The following is a 24935-nucleotide window of genomic DNA, read 5'->3' on the forward strand; positions in this document are numbered from 1 at the left end:
TCCTTATCTCATCGCACACCAGCGAATCCTGTGGCGGGCCGGGCGCAGTGCGCGCTAACCAAGGTAGCCAGGTGCACAGTGTTTCCTCCGACACATTGGTGCAGCTGGCTTCCGGGTTGGATGGCGCTGTGTTAAGAAGCAAAAGGTGGCGCTACAAAGTATTAACTTAAGGGGGCTGAATAATTTTGCACGCCCAATTTTTCAGTTTTTGATTTGTTAAAAAAAGTTTGAAATATCCAATAAATGTCGTTCCACTTCATGATTGTGTCCCACTTGTTGTTGATTCTTCACAAAAAAATACAGTTTTATATCTTTATGTTTGAAGCCTGAAATGTGGCAAAAGGTCGCAAAGTTCAAGGGGGCCGAATACTTTCGCAAGGCACTGTATATAGTATGTATAGATATAGATACATTATGTATAGATATAGATACATTATGTATAGATATAGTATGTATAGATATAGATACATTATGTATAGATATAGTATGTATAGATATAGATACATTATGTATAGATATAGTATGTATAGATATAGATACATTATGTATAGATATAGATACATTATGTATAGATATAGTATGTATAGATATAGATACATTATGTATAGATATAGATACATTATGTATAGATATAGATACATTATGTATAGATATAGATATATATAGATAGATAGATATATACATTATGTATAGATATAGATACATTATGTATAGATATATATATAGACATATCATATATGTATAGATATAGATATATCATGTATAGATATAGATATATTACGCACAGATATAGTATGTATAGATATAGATACATTATGTATAGATATAGATATATTTTGTATAGATATAGATACATTATGTATAGATATAGATATATTTTGTATAGATATAGATACATTATGTATAGATATATATATAGACATATCATATATACACATAATATATGTATAGATATAGATATATTATGTATAGATATAGATATATGATGTATAGATATAGATATGTTGTGTATAGATATAGATATATTATGTATAGATATAGATATGTTATGTATAGATATAGATACATTATGTATATATATATATATATATATATATATATATATATATATATACATACTGTATCTATATCTATACATAATGCAACTATATATATCTATATCTATACACAACATATCTATATCTATCTATATCTATACATAATGTATCTATATCTATCTATCTATATATCTATCTATCTATCTATCTATATATATATATATATATATATACATAATGTATCTATATCTATACACAATATATCTATACATAATGTATCTATATCTATGATAAATATATGTATTAATGTGTGTGTATATAACTCACTGTAGGTGCTGAGCAGTCCTTCAAACTGTGTGATGAGCCCAACCTCACAGAGCTGCAGCAGGAAGCCTTTATCCTCCAGACCCGAGTACAGCCTCAATACAAACCCACACACCACCGCACACAGCTAGAGAGACGGGAGGGAGAGAGAGAGGGGGGAGGGAGAGAGGGGGGAGGGAGAGAGGGGGGAAGGAGAGAGAGAGAGAGGAGAGGGAGGTAAGAATGGAGAGAGAGTGGGGAGGAGGGAGGGAGGGAGGAGGGAGGGAGGGAGGGAGGGAGGGAGGGAGGGAGGGAGGGAGGGAGGGAGGGAGGGAGGGAGGGAGGGAGGAGGGAGAAGAGAGAGTAGAGAGGGAGAGAGAGAGGGGAAGGAGAGAAAGTGGGGAGGGAGAGAGAGTGGTTAGGGAGAGAGAGGGGAGGAGAGAGTGTGGGAAAGGAGAGTGTGGGGAAGGAGAGAGTGTGGGAAAGGAGAGTGTGGGGAAGGAGAGAGTGTGGGGAAGGAGAGAGTGTGGGGAAGGAGAGAGTGGGGAAGGAGAGAGTGGGGAAGGAGAGAGTGGGGAGGGAGAGGGAGGGGAGGGAGAGAGACGGAGGAGGCAGAGAGAGAGAGAGAGAGAGGAGGGAGAGGGAGGGAAGGAGAGAGAGGAGAGGGAAAGAGAAAGGGGAGAGAGAGGTGAAGAAGAGAGAGTGGGGAGGGATAGGGAGATAGAGAGGTAGGGAGGAAGTGAGAGAGGGAGGGAGAGGGAGATAGGAGAGGTAGGTAGGGAGAGGGAGGCGAGGGAGAGGTGGTATAGGAGAGGTAGGGAGGGAGAGGGAGGCGAGGGAGAGGGGGATAGGAGAGGTAGGGAGGGAGAGGGAGGCGAGGGAGAGGGGGATAGGAGAGGTAGGGAGGGAGAGGGAGGCGAGGGAGAGGGGGATAGGAGAGGTAGGGAGGGAGGGGAGAGGGAGAGGGAGAGGGAGGCGAGGGAGAGGGGGGATAGGAGAGGTAGGGAGGGAGAGGGAGGCGAGGGAGAGGGGGATAGGAGAGGTAGGGAGGGAGAGGGAGGCGAGGGGAGAGGGGGATAGGAGAGGTAGGGAGGGAGAGGGAGGCGAGGGAGAGGGGGATAGGAGAGGTAGGGAGGGAGAGGGAGGCGAGGGAAGAGGGAGAGGGGATAGGAGAGGTAGGAGGGAGAGGGAGGCGAGGGAGAGGGGGATAGGAGAGGTAGGGAGGGAGAGGGAGGCGAGGGGGGAGAGGGGGGATAGGAGAGGTAGGGAGGGAGAGGGAGGCGAGGGAGAGGGGTATAGGAGAGGTAGGGAGGGAGAGGGAGGCGAGGGAGAGGGGATGATAGGAGAGGTAGGGAGGGAGAGGGAGGCGAGGGAGAGGGGGATAGGAGAGGTAGGAGGGAGAGGGAGGCGAGGGAGAGAGGGGGATAGGAGAGGTAGGGAGGGAGAGGGAGGCGAGGGAGAGGGGGATAGGAGAGGTAGGGAGGGAGAGGGAGGCGAGGGAGAGAGGGGGATAGGAGAGGTAGGGAGGGAGGAGAGGGAGGTGAGGGAGAGGGGGATAGGAGAGGTAGGGAGGGAGAGGGAGGCGAGGGAGAGGGGGATAGGAGAGGTAGGGAGGGAGAGGGGGATAGGAGAGGTAGGGAGGGAGAGGGAGGCGAGGGAGGGGGATAGGAGAGGTAGGGAGGGAGAGGGAGGCGAGGGAGAGGGGGATAGGAGAGGTAGGGAGGGAGAGGGAGAGGGGGATAGGAGAGGTAGGGAGGGAGAGGTAGGGAGGGAGAGGGGGATAGGAGAGGTAGGGAGGGAGAGGGAGGCGAGGGAGAGGGGGGGTAGGAGAGGTAGGGAGGGAGAGGGAGGCGAGGGAGAGGGGGATAGGAGAGGTAGGGAGGGAGAGGGAGAGGGGGATAGGAGAGGTAGGGAGGGAGAGGGAGGCGAGGGAGAGGGGGATAGGAGAGGGAGGGAGGATGAGGGAGGCGAGGGAGAGGGGGATAGGAGAGGTAGGGAGGGAGAGGGAGGCGAGGGAGAGGGGGATAGGAGAGGTAGGGAGGGAGAGGGAGGCGAGGGAGAGGGGGATAGGAGAGGTAGGGAGGGAGAGGGGGATAGGAGAGGTAGGGGAGGGAGAGGGGGATAGTAGAGGTAGGGGAGGGAGAGGGGGATAGGAGAGGTAGGGAGGGAGAGGGGGATAGGAGAGGTAGGGAGGGAGAGGGAGAGGGGGATATGAGAGGTAGGGAGGGAGAGGGGGATAGGAGAGGTAGGGAGGGAGAGGGAGATAGGAGAGGTAGGGAGGGAGAGGGAGAGGGGATAGGAGAGGTAGGGAGGAAGAGGGAGAGGGGGATAGGAGAGGTAGGGAGGGAGAGGGAGAGGGGGATAGGAGAGGTAGGGAGGGAGAGGGGGATAGGAGAGGGTAGGGAGGGAGAGGGAGAGGGGATAGGAGAGGTAGGGAGGGAGAGGGAGAGGGGGATAGGAGAGGTAGGGAGGGAGGGGGGAGGGGGATAGGAGAGGTAGGGAGGGAGAGGGAGAGGGGGATAGGAGAGGTAGGGAGGGAGAGGGAGAGGGGGATAGGAGAGGTAGGGAGGGAGAGGGAGAGGGGGATAGGAGAGGTAGGGTGGGAGAGGGGGATAGGAGAGGTAGGGAGGGAGAGGGAGAGGGGGATAGGAGAGGTAGGGAGGGAGAGGGAGAGGGGGATAGGAGAGGTAGGGAGGGAGAGGGGGATAAGAGAGGTAGGGAGGGAGGGAGAGGGAGAGGAGGATAGGAGAGGTAGGGAGGGAGAAGGAGAGGGGGATAGGAGAGGTAGGGAGGGAGAGGGAGAGGGGGATAGGAGAGGTAGGGAGGGAGAGGGAGGCGAGGGGAGAGGGGGATAGGAGAGGTAGGGAGGGAGAGGGAGGCGAGGGAGAGGGGGATAGGAGAGGTAGGGAGGGAGAGGGAGGCGAGGGAGAGGGGGATAGGAGAGGTAGGGAGGGAGAGGGAGGCGAGGGAGAGGGGATAGGAGATGTAGGGAGGGAGAGGGAGGTGAGGGAGAGGGGGATAGGAGAGGTAGGGAGGGAGAGGGAGGCGAGGGAGAGGGGGATAGGAGAGGTAGGGAGGGAGAGGGAGGCGAGGGAGAGGGGGATAGAGAGGTAGGGAGGGAGAGGGGGATAGGAGAGGTAGGGAGGGAGAGGGAGGCGAGGGAGAGGGGGATAGGAGAGGTAGGGAGGGAGAGGGAGGCGAGGGAGAGGGGATAGGAGAGGTAGGGAGGGAGAGGGAGAGGGGGATATGAGAGGTAGGGAGGGAGAGGGGATAGGAGAGGTAGGGAGGGAGAGGAGATAGGAGAGGTAGGGAGGGAGAGGGAGAGGGGGATAGGAGAGGTAGGGAGGAAGAGGAGAGGGGGATAGGAGGAGGTAGGGAGGGAGAGGGAGAGGGGGATAGGAGAGGTAGGGAGAGGGAGAGGGGGATAGGAGAGGTAGGGAGGGAGAGGGAGAGGGGGATAGAGAGGTAGGGAGGGAGAGGGAGAGGGGGATAGGAGAGGTAGGGAGGGAGAGGGGGAGGGGGATAGGAGAGGTAGGGAGGGAGAGGGAGAGGGGGATAGGAGAGGGTAGGGAGGGAGAGGGGGGATAGGAGAGGTAGGGAGGGAGAGGGAGAGGGGGATAGGAGAGGTAGGGTGGGAGAGGGGGATAGGAGAGGTAGGGAGGGGAGAGGGAGAGGGGGATAGGAGAGGTAGGAGGGAGAGGGAGAGGGGGATAGGAGAGGTAGGGAGGGAGAGGGGGATAAGAGAGGTAGGGAGGGAGGGGAGAGGGAGAGGAGGATAGGAGAGGTAGGGAGGGAGAAGGAGAGGGGGATAGGAGAGGTAGGGAGGGAGAGGGAGAGGGGGATAGGAGAGGTAGGGAGGGAGAGGGAGGCGAGGGAGAGGGGGATAGGAGAGGTAGGGAGGGAGAGGGAGGCGAGGGAGAGGGGGATAGGAGAGGTAGGGAGGGAGAGGGAGGCGAGGGAGAGGGGGATAGGAGAGGTAGGGAGGGAGAGGGAGGCGAGGGAGAGGGGGATAGGAGATGTAGGGAGGGAGAGGGAGGTGAGGGAGAGGGGGATAGGAGAGGTAGGGAGGGAGAGGAGGCGAGGGAGAGGGGGATAGGAGAGGTAGGGAGGGAGAGGGAGGCGAGGGAGAGGGGGATAGGAGAGGTAGGGAGGGAGAGGGGGATAGGAGAGGTAGGGAGGGGAGAGGGAGGCGAGGGAGAGGGGGATAGGAGAGGTAGGGAGGGAGAGGGAGGCGAGGGGAGAGGGGGATAGGAGAGGTAGGGAGGGAGAGGGAGGCCAGGGAGAGGGGGATAGGAGAGGTAGGGAGGGAGAGGGAGGCGAGGGAGAGGGGGATAGGAGAGGTAGGGAGGGAGAGGGAGGCGAGGGAGAGGGGGATAGGAGAGGGAGGGAGGGAGGGAGAGGGAGGCGAGGGAGAGGGGGATAGGAGAGGGAGGGAGGGAGGGAGGAGAGGGAGGCGAGAGGGAGAGGGGGATAGGAGAGGTAGGGAGGGAGAGGGAGGCGAGGGAGAGGGGGAGATAGGATGAGGTAGGGAGGGAGAGGGAGGCGAGGAGAGGGGGATAGGAGAGGTAGGGAGGGAGAGGGGGATAGGAGAGGGGTAGGGGAGGGAGAGGGGGATAGGAGAGGTAGGGAGGGAGAGGGGATAGGAGAGGTAGGGAGGGAGGGAGGGAGGAGAGGGGATATGAGAGGTAGGGAGGGAGGAGGGGGATATGAGAGGGTAGGGAGGGAGAGGGGGATAGGAGAGGTAGGGAGGAGGGGAGGGAGAGGGGAGATAGGAGAGGTAGGGAGGGAGAGGGATGAGGGGGATAGGAGAGGTAGGGAGGGAGAGGGAGAGGGGGGATAGGAGAGGTAGGGAGGGAGAGGGAGAGGGGGATAGGAGAGGTAGGGAGGGAGAGGGAGAGGGGGATAGGAGAGGTAGGGAGGGAGAGGGAGAGGGGGATAGGAGAGGGTAGGGAGGGAGAGGGAGGGGGATAGGAGAGGTAGGGAGGGAGAGGGAGAGGGGGATAGGAGAGGTTAGGGAGGGAGGAGGGGGGATAGGAGAGGTAGGGAGGGAGAGGGGAGAGGGGGGGATAGGAGAGGTAGGGAGGGGAGAGGTAGGGAGGGAGAGGGGGGATAGGAGAGGTAGGGAGAGGTAGGGAGGGAGGAGGGGGATAGGAGAGGTAGGGAGGGAGAGGGGGATAGGAGAGGTAGGGAGGGAGAGGGAGAGGGGGATATGAGAGGTAGGGAGGGAGAGGGGGATAGGAGAGGTAGGGAGGGAGAGGGGGATAGGAGAGGTAGGGAGGGAGAGGGCGATAGGAGAGGTAGGGAGGGAGAGGAGAGGGGGATAGGAGAGGTAGGGAGGGAGAGGGAGAGGGGGATAGGAGAGGTAGGGAGGGGAGAGGGAGAGGGGGATAGGAGAGGTAGGGAGGGAGAGGGAGAGGGGATAGGAGAGGTAGGGAGGGAGAGGGAGATGGGGATAGGAGAGGTAGGGAGGGAGAGGGAGAGGGGGATAGGAGAGGTAGGGAGGGAGAGGGAGAGGGGGATAGGAGAGGTAGGGAGGGAGAGGGAGAGGGGGATAGGAGAGGTAGGGAGGGAGAGGGGGATAGGAGAGGTAGGGAGGGAGAGGGAGAGGGGGATAGGAGAGGTAGGGAGGGAGAGGTAGGGAGGGAGAGGGGGATAGGAGAGGTAGGGAGGGAGAGGTAGGGAGGGAGAGGGGGATAGGAGAGGTAGGGAGGGAGAGGGGGATAGGAGAGGTAGGGAGGGAGAGGTAGGGAGGGAGAGGGGGATAGGAGAGGTAGGGAGGGAGAGGGGGATAGGAGAGGTAGGGAGGGAGAGGGGGATAGGAGAGGTAGGGAGGGAGAGGGGGATAGGAGAGGTAGGGAGGGAGAGGGGGATAGGAGAGACATATTGAAAGATACATTAAAGGGCGTAGGTCCTGTTAGGGACCACCTGGCTAAAGACCACCTGGCTAAAGACCACCTGGCTGAAGACCACCTGGCTGAAGACCACATGTTAGGATCTAACCAAACATGACCACATGTTAGGATCTAACCAAACATGACCACATGTTAGGATCTAACCAAACATGACCACATGTTAGTGATCTAACCAAACATGACCACATGTTAGGGATCTAACCAAACATGACCACATGTTAGGATCTAACCAAACATGACCACATGTTAGGGATCTAACCAAACATGACCACATGTTAGTGATCTATCCAAACATGTTAGAGATCTAACCAAACATGTTAGAGATCTAACCAAACATGACCACATGTTAGGGATCTAACCAAACATGACCACATGTTAGGGATCTAACCAAACATGACCACATGTTAGTGATCTATCCAAACATGTTAGAGATCTAACCAAAACATGACCACATGTTAGAGATCTAACCAAACATGACCACATGTTAGAGATCTAACCAAACATGACCACATGTTAGAGATCTAACCAAACATGACCACATGTTATCAACTATACAAGAGCCCCCCCCTTCCCACCACACTACTCACTGCCTGGCTGAAGACAGCATCTCGTCTGTGTGTCAGGGCCTGACCGTGGCAGGCTGATGCTGCTGCCCCCCTGTAGGAGGACGAAGGTCATAGCACACCGGGCCCTCTCCACCGCATCACTCACACACTCCTTCAGAGTCACAACTAGAGGGAGGAGTTGCTCTTGCCACGAAGGGGACGGGTCTGGAAGAGGGGCGAGAGAGACCTGCCAAGGAGCGCGGGAAGAGTCTGGAAGAGGGGCGAGAGAGAGTTCAAATCCATAAAATTATCTGTGGAACGAATGATTTCAGGAACTTAATAAAAGCTGCAAACAGAAATGGATCCTTCATTAAAGTTCTCCCCAATCTGAATCGGTCGGATTGATTGAAGATATAGTAACCTTTCCATTCACTTATAGATCTTTTCTTAAGGAACCAAGGAAGGAAGGATGTAGGAACCAAGGAAGGATGTAGGAACCAAGGTAGGAAGGATGTAGGAACCAAGCTAGGAAGGATGTAGGAACCAAGGCAGGAAGGATGTAGGAAACAAGGAATGAAGGATGTAGGAACCAAGGATGTAGGAACCAAGGAAGGAAGGATGTAGGAACCAAGGTAGGAAGGATTTAGGAACCAAGGACAGAAGGATGTAGGAACCAAGGAAGGAAGGATGTAGGAACCAAGGAATGAAGGATGTAGGAACCAAGGAAGGAAGGATGTAGGAACCAAGGATGTAGGAACCAAGGAAGGAAGGATGTAGGAACCAAGGTAGGAAGGATGTAGACACCAAGGAAGGAAGGATGTAGGAACCAAGGAAGGAACGATGTAGGAACCAAGGAAGGAACGATGTAGGAACCAAGGTAGGAAGGATGTAGGAACCAAGGTAGGAAGGATGTAGGAACCAAGGAAGGAAGTATGTAGGGACCAAGGAATTAAGGATGTAAGATCCAAGGAAGGTAGGATGTAGGAACCAAGGAAGGAAGGATGTATTTCTGAAGTATTGCTACAGTTTGGGGCCGTACCAGTGTTGTGTGAGGTGGTGGTGACATCATTCTGTGTCTGTGAGGTCACTTCCTGTTTCCTGTTCTCCCTCTCCTGTAGCCGGTCCACCATGGCGATGATGCAGTTCAGACTCACAGCAACGTTAGCCCACACCCTGTCCTAAACACACACAACGTTAGTCCCTACCCTGTCCTAAACACACACACAACGTTAGTCCCTACCCTGTCCTAAACACAAAACGTTAGTCCCTACCCTGTCCTAAACACACACACAACGTTAGTCCACTACCCTGTCCTAAACACACAACGTTAGCCCACACCCTGTCCTAAACACACAACGTTAGTCCCTACCCTGTCCTAAACACACAATGTTAGCCCACACCCTGTCCTAAACACACAACGTTAGTCCCTACCCTGTCCTAAACACACAACGTTAGCGCACACCCTGTCCTAAACACACAACGTTAGTCCCTACCCTGTCCTAAACACACAACGTTAGCCCACACCCTGTCCTAAAAACACATTACACACAACGTTAGTCCACACCCTGTCCTAAACACACACGTTAGTCCACTCCCTGTCCTAAACACACACAACGTTAGTCCCTACCCTGTCCTAAACACACAACGTTAGCCCACACCCTGTCCTAAACACACAACGTTAGTCCCTACCCTGTCCTAAACACACAACGTTAGCCCACACCCTGTCCTAAACACACAACGTTAGTCCCTACCCTGTCCTAAACACACAACGTTAGTACCTACCCTGTCCTAAACACACACACACACACAACGTTAGTCCACACCCTGTCCTAAACACACGTTAGCCCACACCCTGTCCTAAACACACAACGTTAGCCCACACCCTGTCCTAAACACACAACGTTAGTCCCTACCCTGACCTCAACACACACAACGTTAGTTCCTACCCTGTCCTAAACACACAACGTTAGTCCCTACCCTGTCCTAAACACACAACGTTAGCCCACACCCCGTCCTAAACACACAACATTAGTCCCTACCCTGTCCTAAACACACACAACGTTAGCCCATACCCTGTCCTAAACACACACACAACGTTAGCCCACACCCTGTCCTAAACACACGTTAGCCCACACCCTGTCCTAAACACACAACGTTAGCCCACACCCTGTCCTAAACACACAACGTTAGCCCACACACTGCCCACACCATATTCTAAACACACACACAACGTTAGCCCACACCCTGTCCTAAACACACACACACATTAGTCCATACCCTGTCCTAAAAACACACACATTAGCCCACACCCCGTCCTAAATACACACAACGTTAGCCGACACCCTGTCCTAAACACACACACAACGTTAGCCCTAGCCCTGTCCTAAACACACAACGTTAGCCCACACCCTGTCCTAAACAAACAACGTTAGCCCACACCCTGTCCTAAACACACACAACGTTAGCCCACACCCTGTCCTAAACACACAAACAACATTATCCCACACCCTGTCCTAAACACACAACGTTAGCCCCTACCCTGTCCTAAACACACAACGTTAGCCCACACCCTGTCCTAAACACACACACACACAACGTTAGCCCCCCACCCTGTCCTAAACACACACACAACATTACCCACACCCTGTCCTAAACACACACACACAACGTTAGCCCACACCCTGTCCTAAACACACACACACATTAGTCCCCACCCTGTCCTAAAAACACACACATTAGCCCACACCCTGTACTAAACACACACAACGTTAGCCCACACCCTGTCCTAAATACACACATACATTAGTCCACACTCTGTCCTAAACACACAACATTAGTCCACACCCTGTCCTAAACACACACACACAACGTTAGCCCACACCCTGTCCTAAACACACACAACGTTAGCCCATACCCTGTCCTAAACACACACAACGTTAGTCCGCACCATGTCCTAAACACACACACAACACAACGCACCCTCTCCAAAACACATTAGTCAACACCCTGTCCAACACATTAGTCAACACCCTGTCCAACACATTAGTCAACACCCTGTCCAACACATTAGTAAACACCCTGTCCTACACATTAGTCCACACCCTGTCCAACACATTAGTCAACACCCTGTCCAACACATTAGTCAACACCCTGTCCTAAACACATTAGTCCACACCCTGTCCTCAACACATTAGTCCACACCCTGTCCTCAACACATTAGTCAACACCCTGCCCAACACATTAGTCCACACCCTGTCCAACACATTAGTCAACACCCTGTCCAACACATTAGTCAACACCCTGTCCAACACATTAGTCCACACCCTGTCCAACACATTAGTCCACACCCTGTCCAACACATTAGTCAACACCCTGTCCAACACATTAGTCAACACCCTGTCCAACACATTAGTCCACACCCTGTCCAACACACACATTGGTCCACACCCTGTCCAACACATTAGTCAACACCCTGTCCAACACATTAGTCAACACCCTGTCCAACACATTAGTCCACACCCTGTCCTAAACACATTAGTCCACACCCTGTCCAACACATTAGTCAACACCCTGTCCAACACATTAGTCCACACCCTGTCCAACACACAGGTCAACACCCTGTCCAACACATTAGTCCACACCCTGTCCAAAACACATTAGTCCACACCCTGTCCTAAACACATTAGTCAACAGCCTGTCCAACACATTAGTCCACACCCTGTCCTAAACACATTAGTCAACACCCTGTCCTACACATTAGTCAACACCCTGTCCAACACATTAGTCAACACCCTGTCCAACACATTAGTCAACACCCTGTCCAACACATTAGTAAACACCCTGTCCTACACATTAGTCAACACCCTGTCCAACACATTAGTCAACACCCTGTCCAACACATTAGTCAACACCCTGTCCAACACATTAGTCCACACCCTGTCCAACACACAGGTTAACACCCTGTCCAACACATTAGTCGACACCCTGTCCAAAACACATTAGTCCACACCCTGTCCTAAACACATTAGTCAACACCCTGTCCAACACATTAGTCAACACCCTGTCCAACACATTCGTCAATACCATGTCCTACACATTAGTCAACAGCCTGTCCAACACATTAGTACACACCCTCTCCAAAACACATTAGTCAACACCCTGTCCTACACATTAGTCAACACCCTGTCCAACACATTAGTTAACACCCTGTCCAACACATTAGTCCACACCATGTCCAAAACACATTAGTCAACACCCTGTCCTACACATTAGTCAACACCATGTCCAAAACACATTAGTCCACACCATGTCCAAAACACATTAGTCCACACCCTGTCCAACACATTAGTCAACACCCTGTCCAACACATTAGTCCACACCCTGTCCAACACATTAGTCCACACCATGTCCAAAACATATTAGTCAACACCCTGCCCTACACATTAGTCCACACCCTGTCCAACACATTAGTCAACACCCTGTCCAACACATTAGTCAACACCCTGTCCAACACATTAGTAAACACCCTGTCCAACACATTAGTCCACACCCTGTCCTAAACACATTAGTCCACATCCTGTCCAACACATTAGTCAACACCCTGTCCAACACATTAGTCCACACCCTGTCCTAAACACATTAGTACACACCCTGTCCCACACATTAGTCCACACCCTGTCCAACACATTAGTCAACACCCTGTCCAACACATTAGTCCACACCCTGTCCAACACACACATTAGTCCACACCCTGTCCAACAAATTAGTCAACACCCTGTCCAACACATTAGTCCACACCCTGTCCAACACATTAGTCAATACCATGTCCAACACATTAGTCAACAGCCTGTCCAACACATTAGTCCACACCCTGTCCAACACACACATTAGTCCACACCCTGTCCAACACATTAGTCAACACCCTGTCCAACACACACATTAGTCCACACCCTGTCCAACACATTAGTCCACCCCCTGTCCAACACATTAGTCAACAGCCTGTCCAACACATTAGTCAACACCCTCTCCAAAACACATTAGTCAACACCCTGTCCAACACATTAGTCAACACCCTGTCCAACACATTAGCCGACACCCTGTCCTAAACACACACACAACGTTAGCCCTAGCCCTGTCCTAAACACACAACGTTAGCCCACACCCTGTCCTAAACAAACAACGTTAGCCCACACCCTGTCCTAAACACACACAACGTTAGCCCACACCCTGTCCTAAACACACACACAACGTTATCCCACACCCTGTCCTAAACACACAACGTTAGCCCCTACCCTGTCCTAAACACACAACGTTAGCCCACACCCTGTCCTAAACACACACACACACACAACGTTAGCCCCCCACCCTGTCCTAAACACACACACAACATTACCCACACCCTGTCCTAAACACACACACACAACATTAGCCCACACCCTGTCCTAAACACACACACACATTAGTCCCCACCCTGTCCTAAAAACACACACATTAGCCCACACCCTGTACTAAACACACACAACGTTAGCCCACACCCTGTCCTAAATACACACATACATTAGTCCACACTCTGTCCTAAACACACAACATTAGTCCACACCCTGTCCTAAACACACACACACAACGTTAGCCCACACCCTGTCCTAAACACACACAACGTTAGCCCATACCCTGTCCTAAACACACACACAACACAACGCACCCTCTCCAAAACACATTAGTCAACACCCTGTCCAACACATTAGTCAACACCCTGTCCAACACATTAGTCAACACCCTGTCCAACACATTAGTAAACACCCTGTCCTACACATTAGTCCACACCCTGTCCAACACATTAGTCAACACCCTGTCCAACACATTAGTCAACACCCTGTCCTAAACACATTAGTCCACACCCTGTCCTCAACACATTAGTCAACACCCTGTCCTAAACACATTAGTCCACACCCTGTCCTCAACACATTAGTCAACACCCTGCCCAACACATTAGTCCACACCCTGTCCAACACATTAGTCAACACCCTGTCCAACACATTAGTCAACACCCTGTCCAACACATTAGTCCACACCCTGTCCAACACATTAGTCCACACCCTGTCCAACACATTAGTCAACACCCTGTCCAACACATTAGTCAACACCCTGTCCAACACATTAGTCCACACCCTGTCCAACACACACATTGGTCCACACCCTGTCCAACACATTAGTCAACACCCTGTCCAACACATTAGTCAACACCCTGTCCAACACATTAGTCCACACCCTGTCCTAAACACATTAGTCCACACCCTGTCCAACACATTAGTCAACACCCTGTCCAACACACAGGTCAACACCCTGTCCAACACATTAGTCCACACCCTGTCCAAAACACATTAGTCCACACCCTGTCCTAAACACATTAGTCAACAGCCTGTCCAACACATTAGTCCACACCCTGTCCTAAACACATTAGTCAACACCCTGTCCTACACATTAGTCAACACCCTGTCCAACACATTAGTCAACACCCTGTCCAACACATTAGTCAACACCCTGTCCAACACATTAGTAAACACCCTGTCCTACACATTAGTCAACACCCTGTCCAACACATTAGTCAACACCCTGTCCAACACATTAGTCAACACCCTGTCCAACACATTAGTCGACACCCTGTCCAAAACACATTAGTCCACACCCTGTCCTAAACACATTAGTCAACACCCTGTCCAACACATTAGTCAACACCCTGTCCAACACATTCGTCAATACCATGTCCTACACATTAGTCAACAGCCTGTCCAACACATTAGTACACACCCTCTCCAAAACACATTAGTCAACACCCTGTCCTACACATTAGTCAACACCCTGTCCAACACATTAGTTAACACCCTGTCCAACACATTAGTCCACACCATGTCCAAAACACATTAGTCAACACCCTGTCCTACACATTAGTCAACACCATGTCCAAAACACATTAGTCCACACCATGTCCAAAACACATTAGTCCACACCCTGTCCAACACATTAGTCAACACCCTGTCCAACACATTAGTCCACACCCTGTCCAACACATTAGTCCACACCATGTCCAAAACATATTAGTCAACACCCTGCCCTACACATTAGTCCACACGCTGTCCAACACATTAGTCAACACCCTGTCCAACACATTAGTCAACACCCTGTCCAACACATTAGTAAACACCCTGTCCAACACATTAGTCCACACCCTGTCCTAAACACATTAGTCCACATCCTGTCCAACACATTAGTCAACACCCTGTCCAACACATTAGTCCACACCCTGTCCTAAACACATTAGTACACACCCTGTCCCACACATTAGTCCACACCCTGTCCAACACATTAGTCAACACCCTGTCCAACACATTAGTCCACACCCTGTCCAACACACACATTAGTCCACACCCTGTCCAACAAATTAGTCAACACCCTGTCCAACACATTAGTCCACACCCTGTCCAACACATTAGTCAATACCATGTCCAACACATTAGTCAACAGCCTGTCCAACACATTAGTCCACACCCTGTCCAACACACACATTAGTCCACACCCTGTCCAACACATTAGTCAACACCCTGTCCAACACACACATTAGTCCACACCCTGTCCAACACATTAGTCCACCCCCTGTCCAACACATTAGTCAACAGCCTGTCCAACACATTAGTCAACACCCTCTCCAAAACACATTAGTCAACACCCTGTCCAACACATTAGTCAACACCCTGTCCAACACATCAGTCAACACCCTGTCCTACACATTAGTCCACACCCTGTCCAACACACAGGTTAACACCCTGTCCAACACATTAGTCCACACCATGTCCAAAACACATTAGTCAACACCCTGTCCTACACATTAGTCAACACCCTGTCCAACACATTAGTAAACACCCTGTCCTACACATTAGTCCACACCCTGTCCAACACATTAGTCAACACCCTGTCCAACACATTAGTCCACCCCTTGTCCAACACATTAGTCAACACCCTGTCCAACACATTAGTCCACACCCTGTCCTAAACACATTAGTCCACATCCTGTCCAACACATTAGTCAACACCCTGTCCAACACATTAGTCCACACCCTGTCCTAAACACATTAGTACACACCCTGTCCCACACATTAGTCCACACCCTGTCCAACACATTAGTCAACACCCTGTCCAACACATTAGTCCACACCCTGTCCAACACACACATTAGTCCACACCCTGTCCAACACATTAGTCAACACCCTGTCCAACACATTAGTCCACACCCTGACCTAAACACATTAGTCCACACCCTGTCCAACACATTAGTCAACACCCTGTCCAACACATTAGTCCACACCCTGTCCAACACATTAGTCAACACCCTGTCCAACACATTAGTCAACACCCTGTCCAACACATTAGTAAACACACTGTCCTACACATTAGTCAACACCCTGTCCAACACATTAGTAAACACCCTGTCCTACACATTAGTCAACACCCTGTCCAACACATTAGTCAACACCCTGTCCAACACATTAGTCAACACCCTGTCCAACACATTAGTCCACACCATGTCCAAAACACATTAGTCAACACCCTGTCCTACACATTAGTCCACACCCTGTCCAACACATTAGTCAACCTCATCTCAGATGAATCCGATTAGCCAATGAACAGAGGTCTTTTATTTTACTCAAATGTCCTACACATTAGTCAACACCCTGTCCAACACATTAGTCCACACCCTGTCCTAAATACATTAGTCCACATCCTGTCCAACACATTAGTCAACACCCCTGTCCAACACATTAGTCCACACCCTGTCCTAAACACATTAGTACACACCCTGTCCCACACATTAGTCCACACCCTGTCCAACACATTAGTCAACACCCTGCCCAACGCATTAGTCCACACCCTGTCCAACACACACATTAGTCCACACCCTGTCCAACACATTAGTCAACACCCTGTCCAACACATTAGTCCACACCCTGTCCTAAACACATTAGTCAACACCCTGTCCAACACATTAGTCCACACCCTGTCCTACACATTAGTCCACACACAAAGTCCAAAACACATTAGTCAATACCATGTCCTACACATTAGTCAACACCCTGTCCAACACATTAGTCCACACCATGTCCAAAACACATTAGTCAACACCCTGTCCTACACATTTGTCAACACCCTGTCCAACACATTAGTCAACACCCTGTCCAACACATTAGTCACACCCTGTCCAACACATTAGTAAACACCCTGATCTACACATTAGTCCACACCCTGTCCAACACATTAGTCAACACCCTGTCCAACACATTAGTCCACCCTCTGTCCAACACGTTAGTCAACACCCTGTCCAACACATTAGTCAACACCCTGTCCAACACATTAGTCCACACCATGTCCAAAACACATTAGTCAACACCCTGTCCTACACATTAGTCAACACCCTGTCCAACACATTAGTCCACACCCTGTCCTAAACACATTAGTACACACCCTGTCCCACACATTAGTCAACACCCTGTCCAACACATTAGTCCACACCCTGACCTAAACACATTAGTCCACACCCTGTCCAACACATTAGTCAATACCCTGTCCAACACATTAGTCCACACCCTGTCCAACACATTAGTCAACACCCTGTCCAACACATTAGTCAACACCCTGTCCAACACATTATTCCACACCATGTCCAAAACACATTAGTCAACACCCTGTCCTACACATTAGTCAACACCCTGTCCAACACATTAGTCAACACCCTGTCCATCACATTAGTCCACACCCTGTCCAACACATTAGTCAACACCCTGTCCAACACATTAGTCAACACCCTGTCCAACACATTAGTCAACACCCTGTCCAACACATTAGTCAACACCCTGTCCAACACATTATTCCACACCATGTCCAAAACACACTAGTCAACACCCTGTCCTACACATTAGTCAACACCCTGTCCAACACATTAGTCAACACCCTGTCCAACACATTAGTCAACACCCTGTCCAACACATTAGTAAACACACTGTCCTACACATTAGTCAACACCCTGTCCAACACATTAGTAAACACCCTGTCCTACACATTAGTCAACACCCTGTCCAACACATTAGTCAACACCCTGTCCAACACATTAGTCCACACCATGTCCAAAACACATTAGTCAACACCCTGTCCTACACATTAGTCCACACCCTGTCCAACACATTAGTCAACACCCTGTCCAACACATTAGTAAACACCCTGTCCTACACATTAGTCAACACCCTGTCCAACACATTAGTCAACACCCTGTCCAACACATTAGTCCACACCATGTCCAAAACACATTAGTCAACACCCTGTCCTACACATTAGTCCACACCCTGTCCAACACATTAGTCCACACCCTGTCCTAAACACATTAGTACACACCCTGTCCAACACATTAGTCCACACCCTGTCCAACACATTAGTCCACACCCTGTCCAACACATTAGTCAACACCCTGTCCAACACATTAGTCCACACCCTGTCCTAAACACATTAGTCCACATCCTGTCAAACACATTAGTCAACACCCTGTCCAACACATTAGTCCACACCCTGTCCTAAACACATTAGTACACACCCTGTCCCACACATTAGTCCACACCCTGTCCAACACATTAGTCAACACCCTGTCCAACACATTAGTCCACACCCTGTCCAACACACACATTAGTCCACACCCTGTCCAACACATTAGTCAACACCCTGTCCAACACATTAGTCCACACCCTGTCCTAAACACATTAGTCAACACCCTGTCCAACACATTAGTCCACACCCTGTCCTACACATTAGTCCACACCATGTCCAAAACACATTAGTCAATACCATGTCCTACACATTAGTCAACACCCTGTCCAACACATTAGTCCACACCATGTCCAAAACACATTAGTCAACACCCTGTCCTACACATTTGTCAACACCCTGTCCAACACATTAGTCAACACCCTGTCCAACACATTAGTCAACACCCTGTCCAACACATTAGTAAACACCCTGTCCTACACATTAGTCCACACCCTGTCCAACACATTAGTCAACACCCTGTCCAACACATTAGTCCACCCTCTGTCCAACACATTAGTCAACACCCTGTCCAACACATTAGTCCACACCCTGTCCTAAACACATTAGTCCACATCCTGTCCAACACATTAGTCAACACCCTGTCCAACACATTAGTCCACACCCTGTCCAACACATTAGTCAACACCCTGTCCAACATATTAGTCCACACCCTGTCCAACACACACATTAGTCCACACCCTGTCCAACACATTAGTCAACACCCTGTCCAACACATTAGTCCACACCCTGACCTAAACACATTAGTCCACACCCTGTCCAACACATTAGTCCACACCCTGTCCAACACATTAGTCAACACCCTGTCCAACACATTAGTCAACACCCTGTCCAACACATTATTCCACACCATGTCCAAAACACATTAGTCAACACCCTGTCCTACACATTAGTCAACACCCTGTCCAACACATTAGTCAACACCCTGTCCAACACATTAGTCAACACCCTGTCCAACACATTAGTCCACACCCTGTCCAAAACACATTAGTCCACACCCTGTCCTAAACACATTAGTCAACACCCTGTCCAACACATTAGTCCACACCCTGTCCAACACATTAGTACACACCCTGTCCAACACATTAGTCAACACCCTGTCCAACACATTAGTCAACACCCTGTCCAACACATTAGTAAACACACTGTCCTACACGTTAGTCAACACCCTGTCCAACACATTAGTAAACACTCTGTCCTACACATTAGTCAACACCCTGTCCAACACATTAGTCAACACCCTGTCCAACACATTAGTCCACACCATGTCCAAAACACATTAGTCAACACCCTGTCCTACACATTAGTCAACACCCTGTCCTAAACACATTAGTCAACACCCTGTCCAACACATTAGTCAACACCCTGTCCAACACATTAGTCAACACCCTGTCCAACACATTAGTCAAAACTCTGTCCAACACATTAGTCAACACACTGTCCAACACATTAGTCAACACCCTGTCCAGCACATTAGTCAACACCCTGTCCAACACATTAGTCAACACTCTTTCCAACACATTAGTCAACACCCTGCTCAACACCCTGCCCAACACATTATTCAACACCCTGTCCAACACATTAGTCAACACACTGTCCAACACATTAGTCAACACCCTGTCCTAAACACATTAGTCAACACCCTGTCCTAAACACATTAGTCAACACCCTGTCCAACACATTAGTCAACACCCTGTCCAACAAAATTTAGTCAACACCCTGTCCAACACATTATTCAACACCCTGTCCAACACATTAGTCCACACCCTGTCCAACACATTAGTCAACACCCTGTCCAACACATTAGTCCACACCCTGTCCAACACATTAGTCCACACCCTGTCCAACACATTAGTCCACACCCTGTCCAATATACTGAAGAGAACAGGTCAACAGATCTTACCCACTCTTCTTCCTCGTCATGCTCCGTGTGTTGGGGGATGGATTCCTGTCGCCGTATCGACGGCCGTAACCCGTCCTGATTGGCCGAGGAGAGCCTGGGACCCGTCCCATTGCCGTGGGTTACATGGGCGTGTCCATTGCTGAGGTGGTAGGCGGGCCTTGCCGTGTGGAGAGCCAACAGGGCGTTCTTTACCAGCTCATCTTTCAGAGCGTGAACAAACTGTTCAGTCTGCATAAGGGGTGACATAAGCTTTACATAACTGACACTTGAAATACAGTGTCAGATCTCTTACCATCTTTCCCGTCTGTACAGGGTAACGTGTGTGTGTGTGCGCGTGTGTCTCACCCTGCGTGCCAGGCTGTGCAGTATGTTCTGTAGTCTTTGGGAGTTGACTTCCAGAGCAGCCTGCAGTAGCTCCTCAGTTAGCCCAGAGATGAGAGGCTGGAGCTGGGAGACACTACTCAGTACCTCCCTGGCTCTGGAGCTCTCCTCTGGTGAGTAGGAGATACAACAATATGCTGCACTAACACTGGAGAGAGAGAGAGAGAGAGAGAGAGAGAGAGAGAGAGAGAGAGAGAGAGAGAGAGAGAGAGAGAGAGAGAGAGAGAATAAAATGGACAGGAAGAGAGGTTTGAACACAACATGTTAACGCAGGTTCTGACTTTTGGTGGTCCCCAGCCACATTAAAGTTGCCCATCTCTTATCTATAGGGTATATCTTCATTTAACTAGGGTATTAATCACCTACGCTGGCTGGGGAGAATATGCTGCTTCAATATATAGGTCGAGATCACACACACCTCTTGTTGTCGCTGTCTGGTTTGTTGAGCAGCCTCTGTAGCCCACCGTGTTTAAACCCCTGGTAGTGATCAGCTGGTGCTCCTACTGTCACAACATCATACCATACTGCTGAGGAGGGGGAGGGAGGGAGGGAGGGAGGGAGAAGGGGAGGGAGGGAGGGAGGGAGGGAGGGAGAAGGGAGGGAGGGAGAAAGAAGGGAGGGAGAAGGGAGGAGGGGAGGGAGAAGGGGAGGGAGGGAGGGAGGGAGAAGGGGAGGGAGAAGGGGAGGGAGAAGGGGAGGGAGGGAGGGAGAAGGGGAGGGAGGGAGAAGGGAGGGAGGGAGAAGGGGAGGGAGGGAGGGAGAAGGGGAGGGAGGGAGGGAGGGAGAAGGGGAGGGAGGGAGGGAGGGAGAAGGGAGGGAGGGAGAAGGGAAGGAGGGGGAGGGAGAAGGGGAGGAGGGGAGGGAGAAGGGGAGGGAGGGAGGGAGGGAGAAGGGGAGGGAGAAGGGGAGGGAGGGATGGAGGGAGAAGTGGAGGGAGGGAGGGAGGGAGAAGGGAGGGAGAAGCGAGGAGGGGAGGGAGAAGGGGAGGGAGGGAGGGAGGGAGGGAGAAGGGGAGGGAGAAGGGAGGGAGGGGGGAGGGAGAAGGGAGGGAGGGAGGGAGGGAGAAGGAGGGAGGGAGGGAGAGGGGAGGGAGGGAGGAGGGAGGGAGGGAGGGAGGGAGGGAGGGAGGGAGGGAGGGAGGGAGGGAGAAGGGAGGGGGAGGGAGGAAGAAGGGAGGGAGAAGGGAGGAGGGGAGGGAGGGAGGGAGGGAGGGAGGGAGGGAGGGAGGGAGGGAGGGAGGGAGGGAGGGAGGGAGGGAGGGAGGGAGGGAGGGAGAAGGGAGGGAGGGAGGGAGGGAGGGAGGGGGGGAGGGAGGGAGGGAGGGAGGGAGGGAGGGAGGGAGGGAGGGAGGAGGGAGGAGGGAGGGAGGGAGGGAGGGAGGGAGGAGGGAGGGAGAAGAGAGAGAGGATGAGAGAGAGAAGGTACAAGGTGTGTTTAGGTACAATAAACTTCCACAGAGTAGGACACACACACACACACACACACCGTACCTGTTCTCCGTGAGCAGGTAACCTGCATCCTCTGTGTGTGCAGGTTGACAGGTATAAACTCTAGATATCTGTCACTCTTACTACAGCTGGCCTTAAAGGAGCAGGACGAGCCTGAAACAAAGAATATACTACAAATGAAATCAATAAAAAGATACAAACGTCTGAACCAATTTAAAGACATGCTCCGGTACTTTGGCGACTAAGAAAGTATATTTTTAAACCTCCGGCTTTGGACAGGATCTGTCACCGTGTAGTTCATACATGCAGAATCGAAGAGACGAATACCTTCTTTACCTCAATTACACAAAATCCCTAGTTTGAAAGCAACTGTTTTCATGAAGCTGTGCAACTGCATTTCCCCTCCATTTCCCCTCCATTTCCCCTCCATTTCCCCCATTTCCCCTCCATTTCCCCCATTTCCCCTCCATTTCCCCTCCATTTCCCCCATTTCCCCTCCATTTCCCCTCCATTTCCCCCATTTCCCCTCCATTTCCCCGTTTCCCCTCCGTTTCCCCTCAATTTCCCCACACCTGGACCAGTCCTCTAGCAATGTGAGTTCTAGCCAATGAACTTCATGTCCTCGTCATTTGAGTGACGAGCCAGCCAGATGAACACACAGCAGAGAGAGAGAGAGCATTGACGTGGTACACGTGTCTACAAATATGGGTTTTAGTACATCAGTGTTTCCCAACCCTGGTCCATCAGTATCACCAACCGACCAACCCTGGTCCATCAGTACCACCAACTGACCAACCCTGGTCCATCAGTACCACCAACCGACCAACCCTGGTCCTTCAGTACCACCAACAGACCAACCCTGGTCCATCAGTACCACCAACAGACCAACCCTGGTCCATCAGTACCACCAACATAACAACCCTGGTCCACCAGTACCACCAACTGACCAACCCTGGTCCACCAGTACCCCCAACAGACCAACCCTGGTCCATCAGTACCACCAACCGACCAACCCTGGTCCATCAGTACCAACAACCGACCAACCCTGGTCCATCAGTACCCCAAGGTCCATCAGTACCCCCAACAGACCAACACTGGTCCATCAGTGCCACCAACCGACCAACCCTGGTCCACCAGTACCCCAACAGAAAAACCCTGGTCACCACTACCCCCAACAGACCAACCCTGGTCTATCAGTACCCCAAGGGGGTACTGGTGGACCAGGGTTGGGAAATACTGTGGGGAAATACTGTGATATGCAATTCTCGAGGACCACTTTTGTCTCGTGAGCACTACTTTCAGAACTCCTGGCTAAAAAGTATCCAAAAGAACTGAAGAATCTCTTTAAACTGTTAAAAGTCCTCTGTGTTAGCTAGACCAGAGATTCCCAAACTCGGTCCCGTGTTGTTTTTCCGCCCCTAGCACTACACAGCTGATTCAAATAACCAACCAATCATCATCGAGCTTTGATTATTTGAATCAGCTGTGTAGTGCTATGGGGGCAAAACTCAGGACCGAGTTTGGGAAACACTGGGGTAAAACATCAGTTTAACCTGGTCTAAAGGAGATTTAACGTTGAGACAGAGATGAAGGTTACGGTTAGTCTGACAGTAAATCTACATCTAACATTAAAACACTTTAATTGGTTATTGAATAGTAAAACTAGTAATTAGTATTAGTAATTAGGAAAACTCTAAACCAGCCATACATATGTAGGATCTTAATTTGATCACTCTTTCAACATTATGGACTAAAAATGGACTGTTGCTGCAGGAGTATTTAGATCGATCAAATTAAGATCCTTCAACTGTACTCAACAGGCAGACCCTGGTCAAGATCCGTGTCTAGAACAGGGTCAATATGGACCGCAGGACTTTTAGGAACTCAGTCGGGCCTCGGCGCCCTGGTATCAGATGGACACACATACGGGAAAAATATGTAGAATTGCAGAATGAGCTTTTAAATCCAAAATGTATCTCCGCCACAGGAAATTTGCGTGACCACGCACCTTCTGAAATAGTACCCCTGCCCCAAAACCAAAACACTACTTCCTTTACTTTTTATACACACACAGCACCCCCTACCCATCTTTTTTCTCTCTCTCACCTGTCAGTTTGTTGAGTTCTGTCAGTGTTTCCTGGTAGGTGCTGATCAGCTGACTGTAGTGGGCGATAACATCAGTCCTTAACCGATCCCAGTAGGGTGAAAGGTCACACAGGTCACAAAGCTCCTGGACCCTGAAGAGAGAGAGAGAGAGAGAGAGAGAGAGAGAGAGAGAGAGAGAGAGAGAGAGAGATTGCACAGATCCACAAAGAATTCGAAAACAAATCCAATTTTGATAAACTCCCATATCTACTGGGTGAAATTCCACAGTGTGCCATCACAGCAGCAATATTTGTGACCTGTTGCCATGAGAAAAGGGCAACCAGTGAAGAACAAACACCATTGTAAATACAACCCATATTTATGCTTATTTATTTTATATTGTGTCCTTTAACCATTTGTACATTGTTAGAACACTGTATATATATAATATGACATTTGTAATGTCTTTACTGTTTTGAAACTTCTGTATGTGTGATGTTTACTGTTAATTTTTGTTGTTTTTCACTTTATATATTCACTTTGTATGTTGTCTACCTCACTTGCTTTGGCAATGTTAACACATGTTTCCCATGCCAATAAAGCCCTTGAATTGAATTGAGAGAGAGAGAGACAGACAGAGAGAGAGAGACAGACAGAGAGACAGAGACAGACAGAGAGAG

General features: G+C 50.3%; 1 protein-coding gene across 1 annotated transcript in view; it reads right to left on the minus strand.

The window, feature by feature from the left end:
• The window catches only part of LOC109887314 (type II inositol 3,4-bisphosphate 4-phosphatase), a gene marked incomplete at its 5' end in the record, with an annotated part of 29123 nt that extends 4716 nt beyond the window's left edge, over nucleotides 1-24407 (minus strand). Inside the window, 9 exon segments of the mRNA XM_031791630.1 lie at nucleotides 1365-1488; nucleotides 7840-7879; nucleotides 7881-8067; nucleotides 8837-8975; nucleotides 20342-20569; nucleotides 20687-20870; nucleotides 21141-21249; nucleotides 22213-22323; nucleotides 24277-24407. Of these exon segments, the coding sequence (XP_031647490.1) occupies nucleotides 1365-1488; nucleotides 7840-7879; nucleotides 7881-8067; nucleotides 8837-8975; nucleotides 20342-20569; nucleotides 20687-20870; nucleotides 21141-21249; nucleotides 22213-22323; nucleotides 24277-24407 (1253 nt within the window).
• Nucleotides 24408-24935: the final 528 nt, after the last annotated feature.

This window comes from Oncorhynchus kisutch, linkage group LG16, assembly GCF_002021735.2.
Source record: "Oncorhynchus kisutch isolate 150728-3 linkage group LG16, Okis_V2, whole genome shotgun sequence".
Lineage (NCBI taxonomy): Eukaryota > Metazoa > Chordata > Actinopteri > Salmoniformes > Salmonidae > Oncorhynchus > Oncorhynchus kisutch.